At 46.1% G+C, this 21,469-nt stretch overlaps 1 protein-coding gene across 4 annotated transcripts in view; it reads right to left on the bottom strand.

The window, feature by feature from the left end:
- LOC132889158 (arginyl-tRNA--protein transferase 1) overlaps positions 1-18,778 on the bottom strand; it is a 220,363-nt gene extending 201,585 nt beyond the window's left edge. For 3 of the 4 annotated variants that reach the window (XM_060925389.1, XM_060925388.1, XM_060925391.1), the window contains exon 1: positions 9,997-10,120. In XM_060925389.1, the coding sequence (XP_060781372.1) occupies positions 9,997-10,096 (100 nt within the window). In that variant the 5' untranslated portion in view covers positions 10,097-10,120. Of the gene's footprint in view, positions 1-9,996; positions 10,121-18,627 lie in introns of those variants that run through there. The other variant, XM_060925390.1, reaches the window with a different exon arrangement.
- Positions 18,779-21,469: the final 2,691 nt, after the last annotated feature.

Below are 21,469 nucleotides of genomic sequence, written 5' to 3'. Positions count from 1 at the left end.
TCCCAAGAAACCTCCCCACATATCTCATGGACCTTGGACCCAAAAAGGAGGCCATTGCCTGAACATTCTGCAAGTCACATCCCGCCTTATCAACAACATCGCGTAGGCGCAGAATATGTTTGTCACACAACATGGATACAAGACCAGGCAATTCATCACAAGACACATCGAAACGTGACCCCAGTACAACAGGCTCCTCAAGCAGCCAGTGAATTGATGAGAGCCCCCCCACCCACTGATGCCTGAACAGGCCCCAAACACTGAATAAGCTCCTGTAAAATAAAGGAAGTCCATCAAGACAAAGCCGTTTAGGGTCCATTTGAAACAGTGCAGCATCCAGGCCCAGACCACCGGCCCCACGGGCCAATAGTCCCCAGGCCTGTGTGTCAGAAGCTGTAAGCAGCCTTTGAACAAACTACAGTCTGTAAGTGTCTTTTCTGCTCGCGAGGTTTATAAGTCCTTGTCCTCCATCATCCTTTGGTAAGAAGAGCACTGCTTGAGGCACCCAGTGCAATCTGTCCCAGAAAAAGTCGACCATGTCCTTTTGGATGCTGCTTAGCAGCGCTTTCGGGGGCTCAACACAGGCGAGCTTGTGCCACAGTGCAGAGGCCGCCAGATTGTTCACAATAAGTACCCGCCCCCTATAGGACAGTTGAGGGAGCAGCCACCTCCACTTCTCCAGATGGCTTTTCACCCGCTCACGCACTCCATCCCAGTTCTTTTGAACATAAGTATCATTCCCCAAATAAACACCAAGATATTTTAGGCCCTCTTTCCCCCATAACAGCCCACCGGGTAGGCCAGGGCACCTCGTTTCCCACTCCCCCATCCAAACAGCATTACTCTTAGCCCAGTTTACAGTTGCAGATGAAACCATATGAAAATCAATCATTTTTTTTAAAATGTTGACATCTTCCCCATTGACAAAAACAGTTATGTCATCATCAGCATAGGCAGACAAATAAAAACATTCATTAAAAAAAGGTACAGAAACACCCCTCAACTCAGTTCGCAACCTATGTAACAGAGGTTCGATTGCAATAGAATACAACATTCCAGACATGGGACACCCCTGCCTGACCCCCCGTCTGACGCTGAATGGAGCACTCAGGCCCCCATTAATTTTCAAGACACCTTCAATGTTGCAGTACAAAACCCTCACCATATTAATAAACTATGAGCTAAACCCAAAACATTCCATGGTTGACCATAAATACAGGTGTTCCACGCGATCAAAAGCTTTCTGCTGGTCGAGGGCGATCAGTCCCAAATTAAGACCCAGTTTTTCAGACATAGTCCATAGGTCTCTCACAACAGCTATGTTGTCAAATATGGACCGGCCTGGAACACAATATGACTGATCAGGGTGCACCACCTGAGCTATCACCTTCTTCAGCCTGGATGTCAGAGCTTTAGCCAGTATCTTTGTATCTGAACACAGCAAAGAAAGAGGTCGCCAATTGCCTAAGTTCTGTAAATCGCCCTTCTTTGGCAGGAGTGTCACAACTGCTCTGCGACAGCTTAGAGGAAGGCAGCCCTCCTCCAAGCATTCGCGAAGCACTGCTAAGCCCATGTTTACATTAGACCGTATCAGCGGATCATCAGATTAACGTTTTTAAAACAATTAGCGTGCACATAGCAACGCCAATACACGGATACGCTCGGCTCCGCAGGCATCCTGCGCTCCAAATCACTCTGCCCTGAACAGCGAGTGCCCTCTGGAGGGTGCGCACTCCAGCCCTGCACAGCTCACACAGCGCGCGGGTGAAGTGCACAAGCCACGATTCGGGACTGAGCCGCTGTGTGTGTGATCCCAACGCATATCACTTACTACTTGCAAGTGGAAGGATGGCAAGCCTAAAGACAATCATAACTACACAATGGGCAGTATTTGCATCAGTATTTGCAGTATTTTCATACTTTTATACTCTTTAATGAAAGGTGATACAAGGCGGAAGTCCGCGCCGTTTTTCAGCAGTCGCGTCACATGACCAACGCCAGCGAATCAGGAAGGTGGATGTCACAGTGACGTTGTCCAATGAAACGCCAGCTAGAGCTCAGCACAGCGTATCCGCGTATTCTGAATGTTTACACAGCACCGGAGCGGACACGATCTGGATTGAATACGTGGACGCTGGCGGATTCCTGTTTCCCGGCGTTTCCAGGCGGTTTAATGTAAACGGACAGTGCATCCACGAAGAAAATGAGACAGATACGGTCTAATGTAAACGTAGCCTATGAGGTCCTCCCCACACAATCCCAGAACACTTTGTAAAACTCCACAGGCAAGCCATCTATTCCAGGAGACTTGCCATTCTCCATACTCATGAGTGCATTTTCAATCTCAAGAGGAGTTAGAGGACCATCACTCACTACGTTTACATGCACATAGAGAAAATCGAATTTCTGCCGTTGCTCGACTGAAATCGAAGTTCAAAATGCCATGTATACACCTTAATTCGGCTGAAATTGAACCGAACTTGATTTCTTGGAATCGAGCTACACGACCTAGTTTATGCGATTTCTGCCGAGCTACTTAGTGCATGTATACCCTATTGAGCTACATATTCGAACTACTTACTTCAGCACTGCCCCTTCCGGAAGTGACGAGTGACGAGACCACAAGCGGGAAACACAACAGCCTCGGTTGGCATGACAACGGCATGAATCTTTTCTTTTTGTGGCATTGTTTGCACTGTTAAAATTTAGCTCACTTACTGTATCACCAAATACATCTGTACAGCTGTTGTATAGCTGTGAATTGTGTCGAAAAAAAAAAAAACAGCCTCGGTCGGCATGACACTTCACCTTAGCCGCCCAGTTTATTAGGAACACTTCTGTTCGTACATACAAACTACAAACACTCTTCTTAGAGTTTATTTTATTTTTAAAAGGGACAGTGTACAAATTAAACATTATCCTTGTGGTCAGGACAGATGTCTGTACCAGGTTATAGCAGTGCATGCTAATTTCCGCCTGTAGTCACTTTGTTTATACTCTTGAATAGCTCTTCTTCATGACGACAAACTGGAAGTGTACCAACACGATGGGGTGTGTAGCGCCACCTGTGGCTCGGGTGCACAATGCACCTCATAACAATAGCTCGATTTAAACACTGTGCATGTAGGATTGGATTTCTCTGGCACCCTGCTGGGACCTTCAGCTCGATTACCGACAGCAGCTCGATTTGGATGTGCATGTAAACGTAGTCACTGTCAGAATAGCTCTCCTCAGGCACCCTGGGTAAGCCAGTGAAAAACACTGGACTCCAGACTGCCTGGTAGAAGTTCACTATCAAACAGGTTGGAATAAAACATTCTCGCATAACTGTGCATCTGTACCGAATCGGAGAGCTCCTGACCAGACTCAGTCTTTAGAGTGTGCATCAACCTGCTCTGGCCATTTTTCCTTTTCAAGTTGAAAAAAACCTTTGAGGGGGCATCCATTAAGGTGACACTCTGGAACCTGGAGCGCACCAGTGCCCCCTGAGCCCTAACTCCCAGGAGCTCAGCAAGAGCACTTTTCTTCCCCTCCAGAAAGTCCCCACACCCCCTGATAAGGACCTTTGAAGCTGCATAATATCCCTCTCAAGCATTCTAAGCGAGGAAACAATGTTTTTAGTGACATGGGAGGTAAACTGTTGACACAGCATCTTAATTTGAGTCTTCCCATACTCCCACCATACTCCCACCAGTCTCGTAGAGAAGAAAATAAACCCTTTTGCCCCCTAAAAATGCCCCAAAAGTACACAAAAAAAGTGTCCCTAAAATGCTCATCCTCTAAAAGTGATGTGTTGAGGCACCAATAGGCACTTCTAGGTTTGAAAGCCTTGATAGACACACTACAAAATACAGCACAGTGATCAGAAAAGCCAGTAGGCACGATAGTACAAGACCTAACTATATTTAGTTGAAGCCTTGGAATATATATCCTATCCAAGCATGCAAATGAAATGTAGTTACCCCTGCTATGAGACCAAGTGTATTGTCTGACCCCATGAAACATCGCCCTCCAAGCGTCGAGTAGGTCATGAGTCTGGACCAGCTGAACTACAACCCTCTGAGATGGAATGTGGGGCTCTATGTGATTCCTATCCACCTTATCGTCCTCAGTGCAGTTGAAATCCCCCCCAATAAAGAGAAGAGGCTCTGAGCCAAGACTTTTCAGCGCCTCGTCAACCTTACCAAGGAAGGTCACCCTTTCAGCACCATTAGTTGGGGCATACACATTAAGGAAAACAATCACATTACTGTCAAAATGCGCCGTCACCATGAGAAGTCTCCCCCTCACTAACTCCTGCGCTTGACAGGAGTGTGGGAGAGCATCCCTGGAAAACATTATTGCCACACCCCCTATTGCAGATGAACTATGACTAAAAAAAATCTTTCCATTCCATTCTTTTCTCCACTCTACTTCAATGGCATCATCGCTACGCGTTTCCTGAACCATGGCAACGTTTATGCGCTTTAAAGTAATAAAATCAATTAACGCAAGTCTCTTCCTTTTGTCCCTTGCACCATTCAAGTTCAGAGTTGCAATATTGAGCGAATTTATCATAGTGACTATAGTAAAGGGGGGAGTGATGTTTCTTCACGCACTTTTTTCCTGAGTTTAACCAATAATTTGCGGAGACGTGCTGTCTCCATAGAGGTAAACGCTTGTTCTTTTATCAAACAGGCGGCGTCATTGATAAACTGGCATCGATCTGGGAAATATTTTTCCACTTCGACACCACGCTGCCCCTTTGTTTCATTCAGGAAGCGGCTTATCTCTTCCGCTTTATAATGAACCACTATTTCTCCACTGGACCCAATAAGATCGGCCAGTGAAGTATCTGATGCTGTAGAACACACCGAGTCATCATCGCTATCACAATGCTTGTGGTACCGACTCTCTTAGGTCTAGTGGGATTGCAATCAGGATCAGCCGTCTCAACCTTCCTTTTAGGCGCCTTAAATTCATCTGCGTCCATATCAACACCACTGTCTGGCACCGCATTAAGACCTGACTCACCTCTAATGCTTGGGGCAAAACCAGTTGCAGCCTCGCTCAAAGCAGCGAGCTCCTTCGAGATCGTATTATTGACAGCAGCGTCATTCAGAACAGGCTCCGCAGCAGGCAACTTAACGCTACTGTCAGTACCCATAGCGTCACTGCCCGCAGAGAGGCTAACCAGCTCAGCCTCGGAGCAGACAGCATCTACCGGTACCTTTTTCCTATCGTCAGGCATAGATGCACTGACACTTGATGGCTGCAGATCACTTGGGGCCTCTGAGGCCACCTCGGCCAAGGACTCGGACGGGGGGGCCTGGGAAGACCCACCTAGCAGGGCTGATGAAGCACCGTCAGTAGAGGTGCCCGTGGTAGGTGGCTCACTTCCCTTCTGCTCCGCTACGCTGGAGGACGGTCCTGCCCTGCCTTTTGCGCACACAGTCATGGACTACATGACCCGTCATATTACAGAAGAAGCACACTAGAGAAGTGTTAGATGTTGCATGAATCGTATATTCAAACCCACTAACTTTCAGTTTTATGGCCAAGTCAAGAGAACTGTCATCCTTATCCAAAACCATGTACACCTGCCTTCTGAAAGACACATGTTGTAGCAAAGGCGATTTGCACCCTAGGGGAATCTTCCTCATTGGGGAGACAATCTTGCCATACCGCCTAAGGTGGCTCGCTATCAACTCATCACCGACAAAAGGGGGGACATTGGAAATGACAATTTTTGTCGCGGGGGTACTGAGAGGTAGAACAGGCGTGAGAGTACCATTAAATGACAATGCCCGAGGCAATTACCTCCCGAGCCTTATCTACCGAACCAAGAAAGACCACGACAGCATTGTTCATGCGTGAGGCCGACTTAATGTGATCATGGCCGACAGCACCGCCAATGGCCAAGCTACACTCTTCAACACTAAGAGAACATTGAACTTTGACGCCGTGGCGTCTTGTAAGCAACTCAAAATCCATTCTCCCTGCGGCGGCCACGCTGCCAACTCGGGGCTGCGGACTCCGCGGGACAAACAATCTAAACTGCTAACGCGAACTAAAAACTATCCACAGCGTCTGCAGGGGATCCATAAACTAAACAAAACAACAAAAACACTCAAAAGACACACAAAAAGGTAGAAAGTTTGAAAAAGCCAAAGAGGCTTCACTCACGCTCAGAGTCTGCACTCACTCCACACTCAGTCCGCGCATGCGCAACGAGAGAGAGAAAGAGAAAAAGACAGTGAGAGAGAAAAAGACAGTGAGTGTGTGAGAGAGAGAGAAAAAGGCAGAGAAAAAGACAGTGTGAGAGAGAGAAAGAGAGAAAGAGTGAGAGAGAGAGAAAGACAGCGAGAGAGAGAAAGACAGCGAGTGTGAGAGAAAGACTGCGAGTGTGAGAGAAAGACTGCGAGTGTGAGAGAAAGACTGCGTGTGAGAGAAAGACTGAGTGTGAGAGAAAGACAGCGAGTGTGAGAGAAAGACAGCGAGAGAGAGAAAGACAGCGAGAGAGAGAAAGACAGCGAGAGAGAGAAAGACAGCGAGTGTGAGAGAAAGACTGAGTGTGAGAGAAAGACTGAGTGTGAGAGAAAGACTGAGTGTGAGAGAAAGACTGAGTGTGAGAGAAAGACAGCGTGTGAGAGAAAGACAGCGTGTGAGAGAAAGACAGCGAGTGTGAGAGAAAGACAGCGAGTGTGAGAGAAAGACAGCGAGTGTGAGAGAAAGACAGCGAGTGTGAGAGAAAGACAGCGAGTGTGAGAGAAAGACAGCGAGTGTGAGAGAAAGACAGCGAGTGTGAGAGACCGCGAGAGAGAGAGAGAGACAGCGAGTGTGAGAGAGAGACAGCGAGTGTGAGAGAGAGACAGCGAGTGTGAGAGAGAGACAGCGAGTGTGAGAGAGAGACAGCGAGTGTGAGAGAGAGACAGCGAGTGTGAGAGAAAGACAGCGAGTGTGAGAGAAAGACTGAGTGTGAGAGAAAGACTGAGTGTGAGAGAAAGACTGAGTGTGAGAGAAAGACTGAGAGTGTGAGAGAAAGACTGAGAGTGTGAGAGAAAGACTGAGTGTGAGAGAAAGACTGAGTGTGAGAGAAAGACAGCGAGTGTGAGAGAAAGACAGCGAGTGTGAGAGAAAGACAGCGAGTGTGAGAGAAAGACAGCGAGTGTGAGAGAAAGACAGCGAGTGTGAGAGAAAGACAGCGAGTGTGAGAGAAAGACAGCGAGTGTGAGAGACCGCGAGAGAGAGAGAGACAGCGAGTGTGAGAGAGAGACAGCGAGTGTGAGAGAGAGACAGCGAGAGAGAAAAAGACTGAGTGTGAGAGACCGCGAGAGAGAGAGAGACAGCGAGTGTGAGAGAGAGACAGCGAGTGTGAGAGAGAGACAGCGAGTGTGAGAGAAAGACAGCGAGTGTGAGAGAAAGACAGCGAGTGTGAGAGAAAGACAGCGAGTGTGAGAGAAAGACTGAGTGTGAGAGAAAGACTGAGTGTGAGAGAAAGACTGAGTGTGAGAGAAAGACTGAGAGTGTGAGAGAAAGACTGAGAGTGTGAGAGAAAGACTGAGTGTGAGAGAAAGACTGCGAGTGTGAGAGAAAGACTGAGTGTGAGAGAAAGACTGAGTGTGAGAGAAAGACTGAGTGTGAGAGAAAGACTGAGTGTGAGAGACCGCGAGAGAGAGAGAGAGACAGCGAGTGTGAGAGAAAGACAGCGAGTGTGAGAGACCGCGAGAGAGAAAAAGACTGAGTGTGAGAGACCGCGAGAGAGAGAGAGACAGCGAGTGTGAGAGAGAGACAGCGAGAGAGAAAAAGACTGAGTGTGAGAGACCGCGAGAGAGAGAGAGACAGCGAGTGTGAGAGAGAGACAGCGAGTGTGAGAGAGAGACAGCGAGTGTGAGAGAAAGACAGCGAGTGTGAGAGAAAGACAGCGAGTGTGAGAGAAAGACAGCGAGTGTGAGAGAAAGACAGCGAGTGTGAGAGAAAGACTGAGTGTGAGAGAAAGACTGAGAGTGTGAGAGAAAGACTGAGAGTGTGAGAGAAAGACTGAGAGTGTGAGAGAAAGACTGAGAGTGTGAGAGAAAGACTGAGTGTGAGAGAAAGACTGAGTGTGAGAGAAAGACAGCGAGTGTGAGAGAAAGACAGCGAGTGTGAGAGAAAGACAGCGAGTGTGAGAGAAAGACAGCGAGTGTGAGAGAAAGACAGCGAGTGTGAGAGAAAGACAGCGAGTGTGAGAGAAAGACAGCGAGAGAGAAAAAGACTGAGTGTGAGAGACCGCGAGAGAGAGAGAGACAGCGAGTGTGAGAGAGAGACAGCGAGTGTGAGAGAGAGACAGCGAGTGTGAGAGAAAGACAGCGAGTGTGAGAGAAAGACAGCGAGTGTGAGAGAAAGACAGCGAGTGTGAGAGAAAGACTGAGTGTGAGAGAAAGACTGAGAGTGTGAGAGAAAGACTGAGAGTGTGAGAGAAAGACTGAGAGTGTGAGAGAAAGACTGAGAGTGTGAGAGAAAGACTGAGAGTGTGAGAGAAAGACTGAGAGTGTGAGAGAAAGACTGAGTGTGAGAGAAAGACTGAGTGTGAGAGAAAGACTGAGTGTGAGAGAAAGACTGAGTGTGAGAGAAAGACTGAGTGTGAGAGACCGCGAGAGAGAGAGAGAGACAGCGAGTGTGAGAGAAAGACAGCGAGTGTGAGAGACCGCGAGAGAGAAAAAGACTGAGTGTGAGAGACCGCGAGAGAGAGAGAGACAGCGAGTGTGAGAGAGAGACAGCGAGTGTGAGAGAGAGACAGCGAGTGTGAGAGAGAGACAGCGAGAGAGAAAAAGACTGAGTGTGAGAGACCGCGAGAGAGAGAGAGACAGCGAGTGTGAGAGAGAGACAGCGAGTGTGAGAGAGAGACAGCGAGAGAGAAAAAGACTGAGTGTGAGAGACCGCGAGAGAGAGACAGCGAGTGTGAGAGAAAGACAGCGAGTGTGAGAGAAAGACAGCGAGTGTGAGAGAAAGACAGCGAGTGTGAGAGAAAGACAGCGAGTGTGAGAGACCGCGAGAGAGAGAGAAAAAGACAGTGAGTGTGAGAGAAAGACAGTGAGTGTGAGACCGCGCGAGAGAGAGAGAAAAAGACAGTGAGTGTGAGTGAGAGAGAAAAAGATAGAGTGTGAGACCGCGAGAGAGAGAGAAAAAAAGACAGAGTGTGAGTGAGAAAAAGACAGTGAGTGTGAGAGACCATGAGAGAGAGACAGTGAGTGTGAGACCACGAGAGAAAAAAAAACAGTGAGTGTGAGAAAGACAGTGAGTGAGTGAGTGAGTGAGTGACAGTGAGTGAGAGTAAGACAGTGAGTGTGAGAGACCGTGAGAGACAGTGAGTGTGAGAGACCGCGAGAGAGAAAAAAAAAAAAAAAAAAGACAGTGAGTGTGAGAAAGACAGTGAGTGAGTGAGAGAGAGAGAAAGAAAGACAGTGAGAGTGAGTGAGAGAGACAGTGAGAGAGAGACGTGCTATGGACATGATGGTCCTTCTCGTCAGTCTCTCCCGGTGCGAGTTGTGTCGGTGGTTGTTATTATTATGGGATGCATGTTGAGAGTTTCAGTTTCCCAGTAGGGATTTTCTCGTTAGCTGCCCTCCAAATACACCATTACTAATATTATATATATATATATATATATATATATATATATATATATATATATATATATATATATAAATAAAAGCAGCATCGAAATTTATCCAAGTCACATAAAAATAGCCGTGCGGTGATCCTGCAGTCCGGGCTCTCCGGCACCTTCCACACAGTAAGCGAACCACAATAAAAGTTTAGCTGCCATCAGCTACATGGAGCTAGCATGCTTACAGCCTTGTATCAACATGATTATCAGTTTAATTTTATATATATAAAAATATGAATTTTCCAACACGTTACTGAAGCCGAAAGTAAGAAGTTGTGAATGTGCGTGTTCAAATGTCAAGATAGATCGGGTAAAGATCCGAATGTACAGCCGCTCGAATCAGCAGCTGAAAAGCGACGGTTACTCACCATGGGAAAAACTGCCACTCGCATCTTTACAATAACCACAGCGGTGTCCGCCATCGCCCCCAAAATACTCCACAATGCTGAAGGAGCCAGCGGCCGCCATGTCGCTTCCGCCTGCGAATGAGGGCCAGGCAGGGTTGCCAGATTGGAGCATTTCACACGAGGTTCCATGATGCACCACTTTTATGCAAACTGATCACACGCTTGGGTTTGTTTCTAAATGTCCAAGTCTTGAACACCACAGAGGTCGAGTCCACACTAACACTGGCCTGTTTTAAATGCAGTTTTTAGGTATTGTCCACATCAGCATTTTTTTTTTATTCCAACTCCATTATACTGTGTTAGACTACATTACAAGTATTGAGCAGACCCTCTTATCCACAGCGATGTACAACATACCCGGAGCAGTTGGGGGTTCGGTGCCTTGCTCAAGGGTACTTCAGCCTTTCCTGCTGGTACAGGGAACGGAACCGGCGACCGTTTGGTCCCAAAGCGGCTTATCTAACCATTAGGCCATGGTGTCCCTGTGGGTAAATGAACAACTACAAGGGCACTCTGTAGAGGGCATACCTTTGCCAAGCCACAGATCAACATGACTTGAACGGAGGATAATACTAAAGCTGGACACCAAATTTCATCAAAATCCGTTCACTATTTGAGTTACATTGGGAACAGACCAATCAATCAATCAATAAATAAATAAATCCTGGATCCACACACACATCCGGATTTGCATCAGAATCTAAATATGGCCATATTTAGATTCGGATGTAAATCCAAGGCAGCACGGTGGCATAGTGGTTAGCGCTGTCGCCTCACAGCAAGAAGGTCCGGGTTCGAGCCTCGTGGCCGGCGAGGACCTTTCTGTGCGGAGTTTGCATGTTCTCCCCGTGTCTGCGTGGGTTTCCTCCGGGTGCTCCGGTTTCCCCCACAGTCCAAAGACATGCAGGTTAGGTTAACTGGTGACTCTAAATTGACCATAGGTGTGAATGTGAGTGTGAATGGTTGTCTGTGTCTATGTGTCAGCCCTGTGATGACCTGGCGACTTGTCCAGGGTGTACCCCACCTTTCACCCGGAGTCAGCTGGGATAGGCTCCAGCTTGCCTGCGACCCTGTAGAACAGGATAAAGCAACTAGAGATGATGAGATGTAAATACAGACGTGTGTGGATCCGTGATTTATTACCCATGGCCCACCTTTCGTCAAAATCTGTGCACTCCTTTTTGAGTTACATTGGGAACAAACAAATGGAGGTGAAAACAACCTCCTCCAACAAAGTTAGAGGTAATAACTTTGTCACTGTTCCAATATTTATGGACCTGACTGTATAAGTTTCCTTACACTGACGAAACTTCCATTTCTGATTTTCCCCATTTTCAAGACTGGGGTACCATGGGGTAAAATGTTTGTTTTTTCTCATCTCATCTAGCCGCTTTATCCTGTTATCCTGGTGAACGGGGAAAGCTACCACGTGATGCATGATGTAGCATCTTGAATTGGGTCATGGTGAAGCAAGAAAAAAAAAAAAAAGTGCAGAATTTAGGGCCACGTGGCCTTAAATTAATTAATTGTTCTATTAGAAAAAAGAAGCTCAACTGTGAGCTGCTGCTCATTTACGCATCCCCCCACTCTCACTAATGTCAGAATGCAAGCAATCGAAGGAATCGGACACTTATTATGAATGTTCACTTCAACAAATAATTAACCCTGAAACAAATAAGTAAAGAGCAGTGTCTCTCCCCAGGGATTTCAAGTAGCATCCTGGTAAACTGTCATTTTGAAACAATATTTTGCTTCTCGAAATAGCGTCAAAATTCATGTTATACGTTTCATAAAAACATTCAGTCGGTAAACAGGAAGTCAATGCGGGACAGACCTGAAAACGGTATACAACCCCGATTCCAAAAAAGTTGGGACAAAATACAAATTGTAAATAAAAATGGAATGCAATAATTTACAAATCTCAAAAACTGATATTGTATTCACAATAGAACATAGACAACATATCAAATGTCGAAAGTGAGACATTTTGAAATTTCATGCCAAATATTGGCTCATTTCATGACAGCAACACATCTCAAAAAAGTTGGGACAGGGGCAATAAGAGACTGGAAAAGTTAAAGGTACAAAAAAGGAACAGCTGGAGGATCAAACTGCAACTCATTAGGCCAATTGGCAATAGGTCATCAACATGACTGGGTATAAAAAGAGCATCTTGGAGTGGCAGCGGCTCTCAGAAGTAAAGATGGGAAGAGGATCACCAATCCCCCTAATTCTGTGCCAACAAATAGTGGAGCAATATCAGAAAGGAGTTCGACAGTGTAAAATTGCAAAGAGTTTGAACATGTCATCATCTACAGTTCATATCATCATCAAAAGATTCAGAGAATCTGGAAGAATCTCTGTGCGTAAGGGTCAAGGCCAGAAAACCATACTGGGTGCCCATGATCTTCGGGCCCTTAGACGGCACTGCATCACATACAGGCATGCTTCTGTATTGGAAATCACAAAATGGGCTCAGGAATATTTCCAGAGAACATTATCTGTGAACACAATTCACCGTGCCATCCACCGTTGCCAGCTAAAACTCTATAGTTCAAAGAAGAAGCCGTATCTAAACATGATCCAGAAGCGCAGATGTCTTCTCTGGGTCAAGGCTCATTTAAAATGGACTGTGGCAAAGTGGAAAACTGTTCTGTGGTCAGACGAATCAAAATTTGAAGTTCTTTATGGAAAATCAGGGACGCCGTGTCATTCGGACTAAAGAGGAGAAGGACGACCCAAGTTGTTATCAGCGCTCAGTTCAGAAGCCTGCATCTCTGATGGTATGGGGTTGCATTAGTGCGTGTGGCATGGGCAGCTTACACATCTGGAAAGACACCATCAATGCTGAAAGGTATATCCAGGTTCTAGAGCAACATATGCTCCCATCCAGACGACGCCTCTTTCAGGGAAGACCTTGCATTTTCCAACATGACAATGCCAAACCACATACTGCATCAATTACAGCATCATGGCTGCGTAGAAGAAGGGTCCGGGTACTGAACTGGCCAGCCTGCAGTCCAGATCTTTCACCCATAGAAAACATTTGGCGCATCATAAAACGGAAGATACGACAAAAAAGACCTCAGACAGTTGAGCAACTAGAATCCTACATGAGACAAGAATGGGTTAACATTCCTATCCCTAAACTTGAGCAACTTGTCTCCTCAGTCCCCAGACGTTTACAGACTGCTGTAAAGAGAAAAGGGGATGTCTCATCTCATCTCATTATCTCTAGCCGCTTTATCGTTCTACAGGGTCGCAGGCGAGCTGGAGCCTATCCCAACTGACTACGGGCGAAAGGCGGGGTACACCCTGGACAAGTCGCCAGATCATCACAGGGCTGACACATAGACACAGACAACCATTCACACTCACATTCACACCTACGGTCAATTTAGAGTCGCCAGTTAACCTAACCTGCATGTCTTTGGACTGTGGGGGAAACCGGAGCACCCGGAGGAAACCCACGCGGACACGGGGAGAACATGCAAACTCCGCACAGAAAGGCCCTCGCCGGCCATGGGGCTCGAACCCGGACCTTCTTGCTGTGAGGCGACAGCGCTAACCACTACACCACCGTGCCGCCCAAAAGGGGATGTCTCACAGTGGTAAACATGGCCTTGTCCCAACTTTTTTGAGATGTGTTGTCATGAAATTTAAAATCACCTAATTTTTCTCTTTAAATGATAAATGTTTAAACTGAGAAAATGTGATATGTCATCTATGTTCTATTCTGAATAAAATATGGAATTTTGAAACTTCGACATCATTGCATTCCGTTTTTATTTACAATTTGTACTTTGTCCCAACTTTTTTGGAATCGGGGTTGTAGAACCCCAGGCTGAAGCTCTCTACCAAATATCAAGCAGTTGTGATTTGTAGTTGCTGAGAAAAGTGTTATGAAAATTTTGTAAATCCATGCTATATATATATATATATATATGTTTCATAAATAAATTCAGTCGGTAAACAGGAAGTCGATGTGTGACAGACCTGAAAACGGTATACACGGTATAGAACCCCAAGCTGAAGTTTGGTACCAAGTGGCTATGATTTGTGGTTGCGAGAAAAAGGGTGTTTCGGACTGACGGAGGTCAACCAGTATACCCACCCCCCTTCGAAGCCAGGGGTATAAATTAAAAAAAAAAAAAAGAATAAAATAGGAAGTCTGTGGTTCGAAATCAGCAGCTTTCGGTCCACTAAACAAAAATAACTGGGTGTCGGGGAAAATTCTTTTTATGACCTCCATCCACATTATCTGTAGCCGCTTATCCTGTCCTACAGGGTTGCAGGCAAGCTCGAGCCTATCCCAGCTAACTATAGGCGAGAGGCGGGGTACATCCTGGACAAGTTGCCAGATCATCGCAGGGCTGACACTTAGACACAGACAACCATTCACACTCACATTCACACCTACGCTCAATTTAGAGTCACCAGTTAACCTAACTGGTATATTTTGCATATTTTTATATTATGAATAAATATTCATATTGGGGCGGCATGGTGGCGTAGTGGTTACCGCTGTCGCCTCACAGCAAGAAGGTCCGGGTTCGAGCCCCGGGGCCGGCGAGGTCCTTTCTGTGTGGAGTTTGCATGTTCTCCCCGTGTCCGCGTGGGTTTCCTCCGGGTGCTCCGGTTTCCCCCACAGTCCAAAGACATGCAGGTTAGGTTAACTGGTGACTCTAAATTGACCGTAGGTGTGAATGTGAGTGTGAATGGTTGTCTGTGTCTATGTGTCAGCCCTGTGATGACCTGGCGACTTGTCCAGGGTGCACCCCGCCTTTCGCCCGTAGTCAGCTGGGATAGGCTCCAGCTTGCCTGCGACCCTGTAGAAGGATAAAGCGGCTAGAGATGATGAGATGAGAATATTCATATTTGGATATTTTGCAGAATCAGAAACACTTTTATTGCCAGGTATGTGGACACACACAAGGAATTTGACTCCGGTTTCACTTAGCTCTCATAGTACAAAACAGATTTAAAAAAAATAAAATAAAAAGTGTATACACAAAACAAACAAACAAACAAAAAATGGTGCAATAGGTGCATAGTGCAAAGTAATCCAAGTAAGTCAAGTATGAAATAGATAAATATAAAGTATACAGTGTGCACAGAATGACTGTATGAGTGTGCAGATATTTTACAAGTGATATTACTGAGATATGAATCTGGATTTTAGCTGTTCATCACAAAGGATTTTCCCTTTGGGTGCAATATGGTGCATAGTGCAAAGATGAAATAGTAAATATAAATATAAGTAACAGTGAGCACAGAATGACAGTACGAGTGTGCAGATATTTTGCAAGTGATATGACTGATATATGAATCTGATTTTAGCTGTTCATCACAGAGACAGCCTGAGGGGAAAAAACTATTCTCGTGTCTGGTTGTTTCGCAAGCAAACAAGCACAACTTTATTCATCACACACTTGTGAAATTTCCTCTCTGCATTTAACCCATCTGAAGCAGTGAAAACACACATGAGCAATGAGCGCGCACACACACACACACACCCAGAGCAGTGGGCAGCTATGCTAACATGAGAGTTAGGTGCCTCGCTCAAGGCCGTCCCATATTAACCTAACCTGCATGTCTTTGGACTGTCGGGGAAACCGGACAGAACCCAGAGGAAACCCATGCAGACACGGTGAGAACATGCAAACTCCACACAGAAAGGCCCTCCTCGGCTGCTGGGCTCGAACCCGGACCTTCTTGCTGTCAGGCGACAGCGCTAACCACTAGGCTGTACAGCTTTCAGGAGACTTTGTTAACCAAAACACAACATTCCCACAATGTTATAAAATAGTTCCCAAACCATGACTAACAGCAGAACCAAATGCTACTAGGATATCATGGTCTAAACCACTTGACACAAATATCTCATATCATCTCTAGCCGCTTTATCCTGTTCTACAGGGTTGCAGGCAAGCTGGAGCCTATCTCAGCTGACTACGGGCGAAAGGCGGGGTACACCCTGGACAAGTTGCCAGGTCATCACAGGGCCGACACAGACAACCATTCACACTCACATTCACACCTACGGTCAATTTAGAGCCACCAGTTAACCTAACCTGCATGTCTTTGGACTGTGGGAGAAACCGGAGTGCCCGGAGGAAACCCACGCGGACAACATGCAAACTCCGCACAGAAAGGCCCTCGCCGGCCACGGGGCTTGAACCCGGACCTTCTTGCACTACTCCTTCACTGCCTTATCTTTATATATTTTGCTGCTGTAACAACAAAAATTTCCCCTTGTGGGATAATTAAAGGCGATCACTGTGCCACCCCTGTCTCATCTCATTATCTCTAGCCGCTTTACCCTGTTCTACAGGGTCGCAGGCAAGCTGGAGCCTATCCCAGCTGACTATGGGCGAAAGGTGGGGTAGACCCTGGACAAGTCGCCAGGTCATCACAGGGCTGACACATAGGCCAAGTTTACATTAGACCGTATCTGTCTCGTTTTCTTCGTGGATGCACTGTCCGTTTACATTAAAACGCCTGGAAATGGGAATCGGTCAGGGTCCACGTATTCAATCCAGATCGTGTCTGGTCCGGTGCTGTGTAAACATTGAGAATACGCGGATACGCTGTGCTGAGCTCTAGCTGACGTCGTCATTGGACAACGTCACCGTGACATCCACCTTCCTGATTCGCTGGCTTTGGGATCACACACACAGCGGCTCAGTCCCAAATCACTGCTCGTGCGCTTCACTCGCGCGCTCTGTGAGCTGCGCAGGGCCAGAGTGCACACCCTCCAGAGGGCACTCGCTGTTCAGGGCGGAGTGATTTGGAGCGCAGGAGGAAGCGCTGAGCTGCACTGAGGTTTATTTACACATTTCAACCTCCTTCAGGCGCTTAAACTCAGCGAGAATATGAACATCACAGCCAGGTGTGTTTATCTGCTGGAGAAGGTGTTCGCTTGCCATCCTTCCACTTGCAAGTGGTGAGTGACTTGCGCATGCCCGATATGCACTGGGATCATGTGACATGCCGTCTAATTAGTCATGTGATTAGCGTATCCGTGTATTGGCGTTGCTGTGTGCACGCGAATCATGTATTGGCGTTGCTGTGTGCACGCGAATCGTTTTAAAAACGTTAATCTGATGATCCGCTGATTCGAAATAATGTAAACAGGGCCATAGACACAGACAACCATTCACACCCCATTCACACCTACAGTCAATTTAGAGTCACCAGTTAACCTAACCTGCATGTCTTTGGACTGTGGGGGAAACCGGAGCACCCGGAGGAAACCCATGCAGACACGGTGAGAACATGCAAACTCTGCACAGAAAGGCCCTCGTCGGCTACTGGGCTCGAACCCGGACCTTCTTGCTGTCAGGTGACAGTGCTAACCACTACACCACCCTTTTAGGCTGTATAGCTTTCAGGAGACTTTTTTTTTTTGTAATTCAAATTTTTTATTTAAAACACACTCAATAACAGCTTTCAGTGGTACATCATATAGAAAACAAAGAGAGAAAGGCCAGCATTACAAGGACACATTTTCTAAGGCTTAGGTAGCCCCTGTCCAAAAATAAAATATAATAAATAAATACATAAAATAAAAAGGGAATATCCACAACATTGTTCAAGTACCAATAATACAGTAAAATAAATCATATTTCTTAAATCGGGGCGGCACGGTGGTGTAGTGGTTAGCGCTGTCGCCTCACAGCAAGAAGGTCCTGGGTTCGAGCCCCGGGGCCGGCGAGGGCCTTTCTGTGTGGAGTTTGCATGTTCTCCCCGTGGGTTTCCTCCGGGTGCTCCGGTTTCCCCCACAGTCCAAAGACATGCAGGTTAGGTTAACTGGTGACTCTAAATTGACGGTAGGTGTGAATGTGAGTGTGAATGGTTGTCTGTGTCTATGTGTCAGCCCTGTGATGACCTGGCGACTTGTCCAGGGTGTACCCCGCCTTTCGCCCGTAGTCAGCTGGGATAGGCTCCAGCTTGCCTGCGACCCTGTAGAAGGATAAAGCGGCTAGAGATAATGAGATGAGATGAGATTTCTTAAATCAGGCTTCACAGTCATGGCACTAGTTAGAAGTAAGATGTTCCATGAAAAAAGCCCCAGTTCCACAGGACCTTTACTCCTTATCCTTGCTAACATAACCTCATAGGAGGTGGTCTCACTCATTAAGATTTTCCACTCTTGGAGTTTAGGACATGTGTTTGATTTCCAATACCTTAAAATGATTCTAAGGCATGAGGTTATTCCCACCATCAAAACCGAGTATGCCTTTCTGTTTAATGTTGGGGTTTCTGTTTTATCTCCCAAAAGACATAAACGCGGGGATACTGGCAGGGTCACTCCTGCCCATGCCTCCAGATATTTCAGCACACTGTGCCAAAATGGCTTAACCATGGGGCATTCCCATATGACATGTAAAAAAGTTCCCACCTCTTTTGTCAGGAGACTTTGTTAACCAAAACAGAACATTCCTACAATGTTGTTCCCAAACCATGACTAACAGGAGAACCAAATGCTACTAGGAGATCATGGTCTAAACCACTTGACACAAATATCATTTCAGAATAATAACCTAGAAGAAGAAGAGAGAAGAAGTTTCCTCCTGTCTATTCACTCACCATAGGACACTTTCCCCCATGAGTTGTTACAGTATCCACAACGATATCCAGATTTCACACCTTTAACCTCTACAACCGAGTACATGCTCCAGGAGAACCCTGATCACTCACACACACTGCTGCCCAGCTCCACTGGGATCTTCTTCTTCTTCTTTCAGGTTTAATGGCGGTTGGCATCCACTATGGTGCATTACCGCCACCAACTGTATTTTTGCGGAACTGCGACACTATCTAGTTGGAGTTTCAATGGAGGAGTGACCAAAAAAAAAAAACCAATAAATACACTAAATCCTACCTAAAAGGCCTGTATTTTTAAGGAACTCAAAAACATGCTTCCAAGCAGATGGTACTGAGAAGGCAAGTAACCTATCAAGAGTGATCCTAGTCTCCCCTAGCTCTCTAACTCGTTCTAACAGAATTGCTCTCTGGACACTATAAGCTTGGCATTCTAATAACACGTGATTTACAGTCTCTCTTTCCTGACAGTAGATGCAGTGACCAGTGGCATGTTTGCCAATTGTGTGGAGGTTGCCATTTAATCTACTATGACCTATTCTAAGCCTTGTGATTACTTGTTCTTCTCTACGGCTACCGCTGCCCAATCTTCTTGAAGGGACCTGTTTTTGAATTGCTCGTAGAAAGCTGCCCCTACTTTCCCTATCCCACTGCCCCTGCCATGCACCCAACATTTTCCTGAATATAATAACCTTGACCTCCGCTTTGCTTAGTGGGATGTTAGACTGGATTTCAGATTTCAAAGCCTCTTTGGCAAGCTGATCCACAGCCTCATTTCCTGCAATGCCCGAATGGGATGGAACCCATAGGAAATTTACTAAAATGTCTTGCTGGTGTAGTCTAAAAAGATATTGAAGTACCTCACAAAGTAAATCAGGCCTACACTTAGACTTGCCGTGAAGGATACTATTCAATGCTGACAGGGAGTCAGAACATATGACATTGAATCTAGATTTAGTGTCATCAATCCACATTAAAGCAAGATAGATGGCAAATAACTCCACTGAATAAATTGCAAGGTGGTCAGACGTCCTTTTTGCTATTTTTGTCTTATACTGTGGGATAAAAACCGCAGCTGCAGTTTTCCCAGTTTCAGGATCTTTAGAGCCGTCTGTAAAAATTTGAACCCCTTCAGGATAGTTATTGCGAATGTGAAAGTTGGTTAAATATTTCACATTACTATCATCCTCAGCTTCCTCGCGCATCTTCACCAGGTTAAGATCCACCTCAGGCATAATAAAAAACCAGGGGGGAATAGCTGGCAGTGGTACCACAGAGCTATGGGCCACCTTGGTTAAGCCAAGCTCTCCAGCCTGATCGTTTCCAACCCACCCAAAACTATTAAAGTTTGCCTTGCCATGCTCCCAACATTGATTAAGGATATGCTTGGTTGGATGATCCCCTTTATAACCCTGCAGGTTCGTCCAGTACACCATCCCCAACTGCTGCCGCCTTAAAGCCAATGGCATCTCCCCTGCTTCAACCTGAAGTGCCGGGACTGAAGAGGTTGTGAATGCCCCACTGCACACTCGCAAGGCCTGTGCCTGGACCACATCAAGTTTCAATAAGTGCGTCTTTGCTGCCGATCCATACACAATGCACGCATAATCCAGTGACGATCTAATAAGTGCTATATAGACACGTTTTAATGCCATCATAGTGGCACCCCAATCACTCCCCACGAGACACCTCAGTATATTTACTGCCTTTTTACACTTGACAACAACTCTCTGAATGTGATCTCTAAAAGTAAGTTTACTATCCATCCAAACCCCTAAGAACCTCACCACCTCAACCTGTTTGAGCGGCTGCATATATAAAATAATTTGCACAGGAGGTACACGTCTTCTCTTGGTGAAACAAATAACCTGTGTCTTCTCCACTGAAAAATGAAAACCCCACTTATCGCCCCACTTCTCCACAAGACTGACCGCCGCCTGAAGTTTCTGACTAATGAACACTGAGTTTCGGCCCCTAATCCACAGTGCTCCATCATCTGCATACAATGAACGTCCAATATTAACATCTATTCCAGAAAAAATATCATTAATCATTATACTGAACAACAGAGGGCTGCACACACTACCCTGTGGAACTCCATTATCCACTGGATAAGTACCAGAATATGACTGTCCAACACGCACCTCAATGGTCCTATTTAACAGGAAGTCCATGACCCAGTTATACAGCCTACCACTTATTCCCATTGCCTCTAACTTGATAAGTAGTCCTTCACGCCATAGCATATCATATGCCTTTTCTATGTCAAAGAAAACTGCATTGACTTGCTCTCTGTTTGCTTGAGCTTTCCTTACAGTATCCTCCAAGCACAACACAGGGTCCATAGTCATCCTTCCCCTGCGAAACCCACTCTGACATGAGGTAATTAAACCTCTCTTTTCAATGACATAAGTCAACCTATCTGTGACCATCCGCTCCATTAACTTGCAGAGGTTAGAGGTCAACGCAATGGGCCTGTAGCTTGTTGCCTCGCTCTTTTCCTTACCTGGTTTTAAAATTGGTACCACAACAGAGTGTTTCCAAGCTAGGGGAATAGTCCCCATTTCCCATATCAAATTAAAATGCTTCAAAAGTACCATTTGTGCTTCAGTCCTTACTTTATCCACCATTACATAACAGATGTCATCTTTCCCTGGAGAGGTAGATCTAACTCCCCTAAGGGCCCGCTTTAACTCAAACATAGAGAATGGTGCATCCAAGGCCTCATCAGTAATAATCTTTTTCTCTAACACATTAGGGTGCAACCTTACCAATTCCTCCCTAGCCACTCTAGCCTCAGCAGACACATTATTCATACTATGAATTC

Source organism: Neoarius graeffei, chromosome 7 (assembly GCF_027579695.1).
Source record: "Neoarius graeffei isolate fNeoGra1 chromosome 7, fNeoGra1.pri, whole genome shotgun sequence".
In the NCBI taxonomy this organism is placed as follows: domain Eukaryota; kingdom Metazoa; phylum Chordata; class Actinopteri; order Siluriformes; family Ariidae; genus Neoarius; species Neoarius graeffei.
Note: the sequence above shows the minus strand (reverse complement) of the source record. Positions and strands in the feature narration are given on the sequence as shown.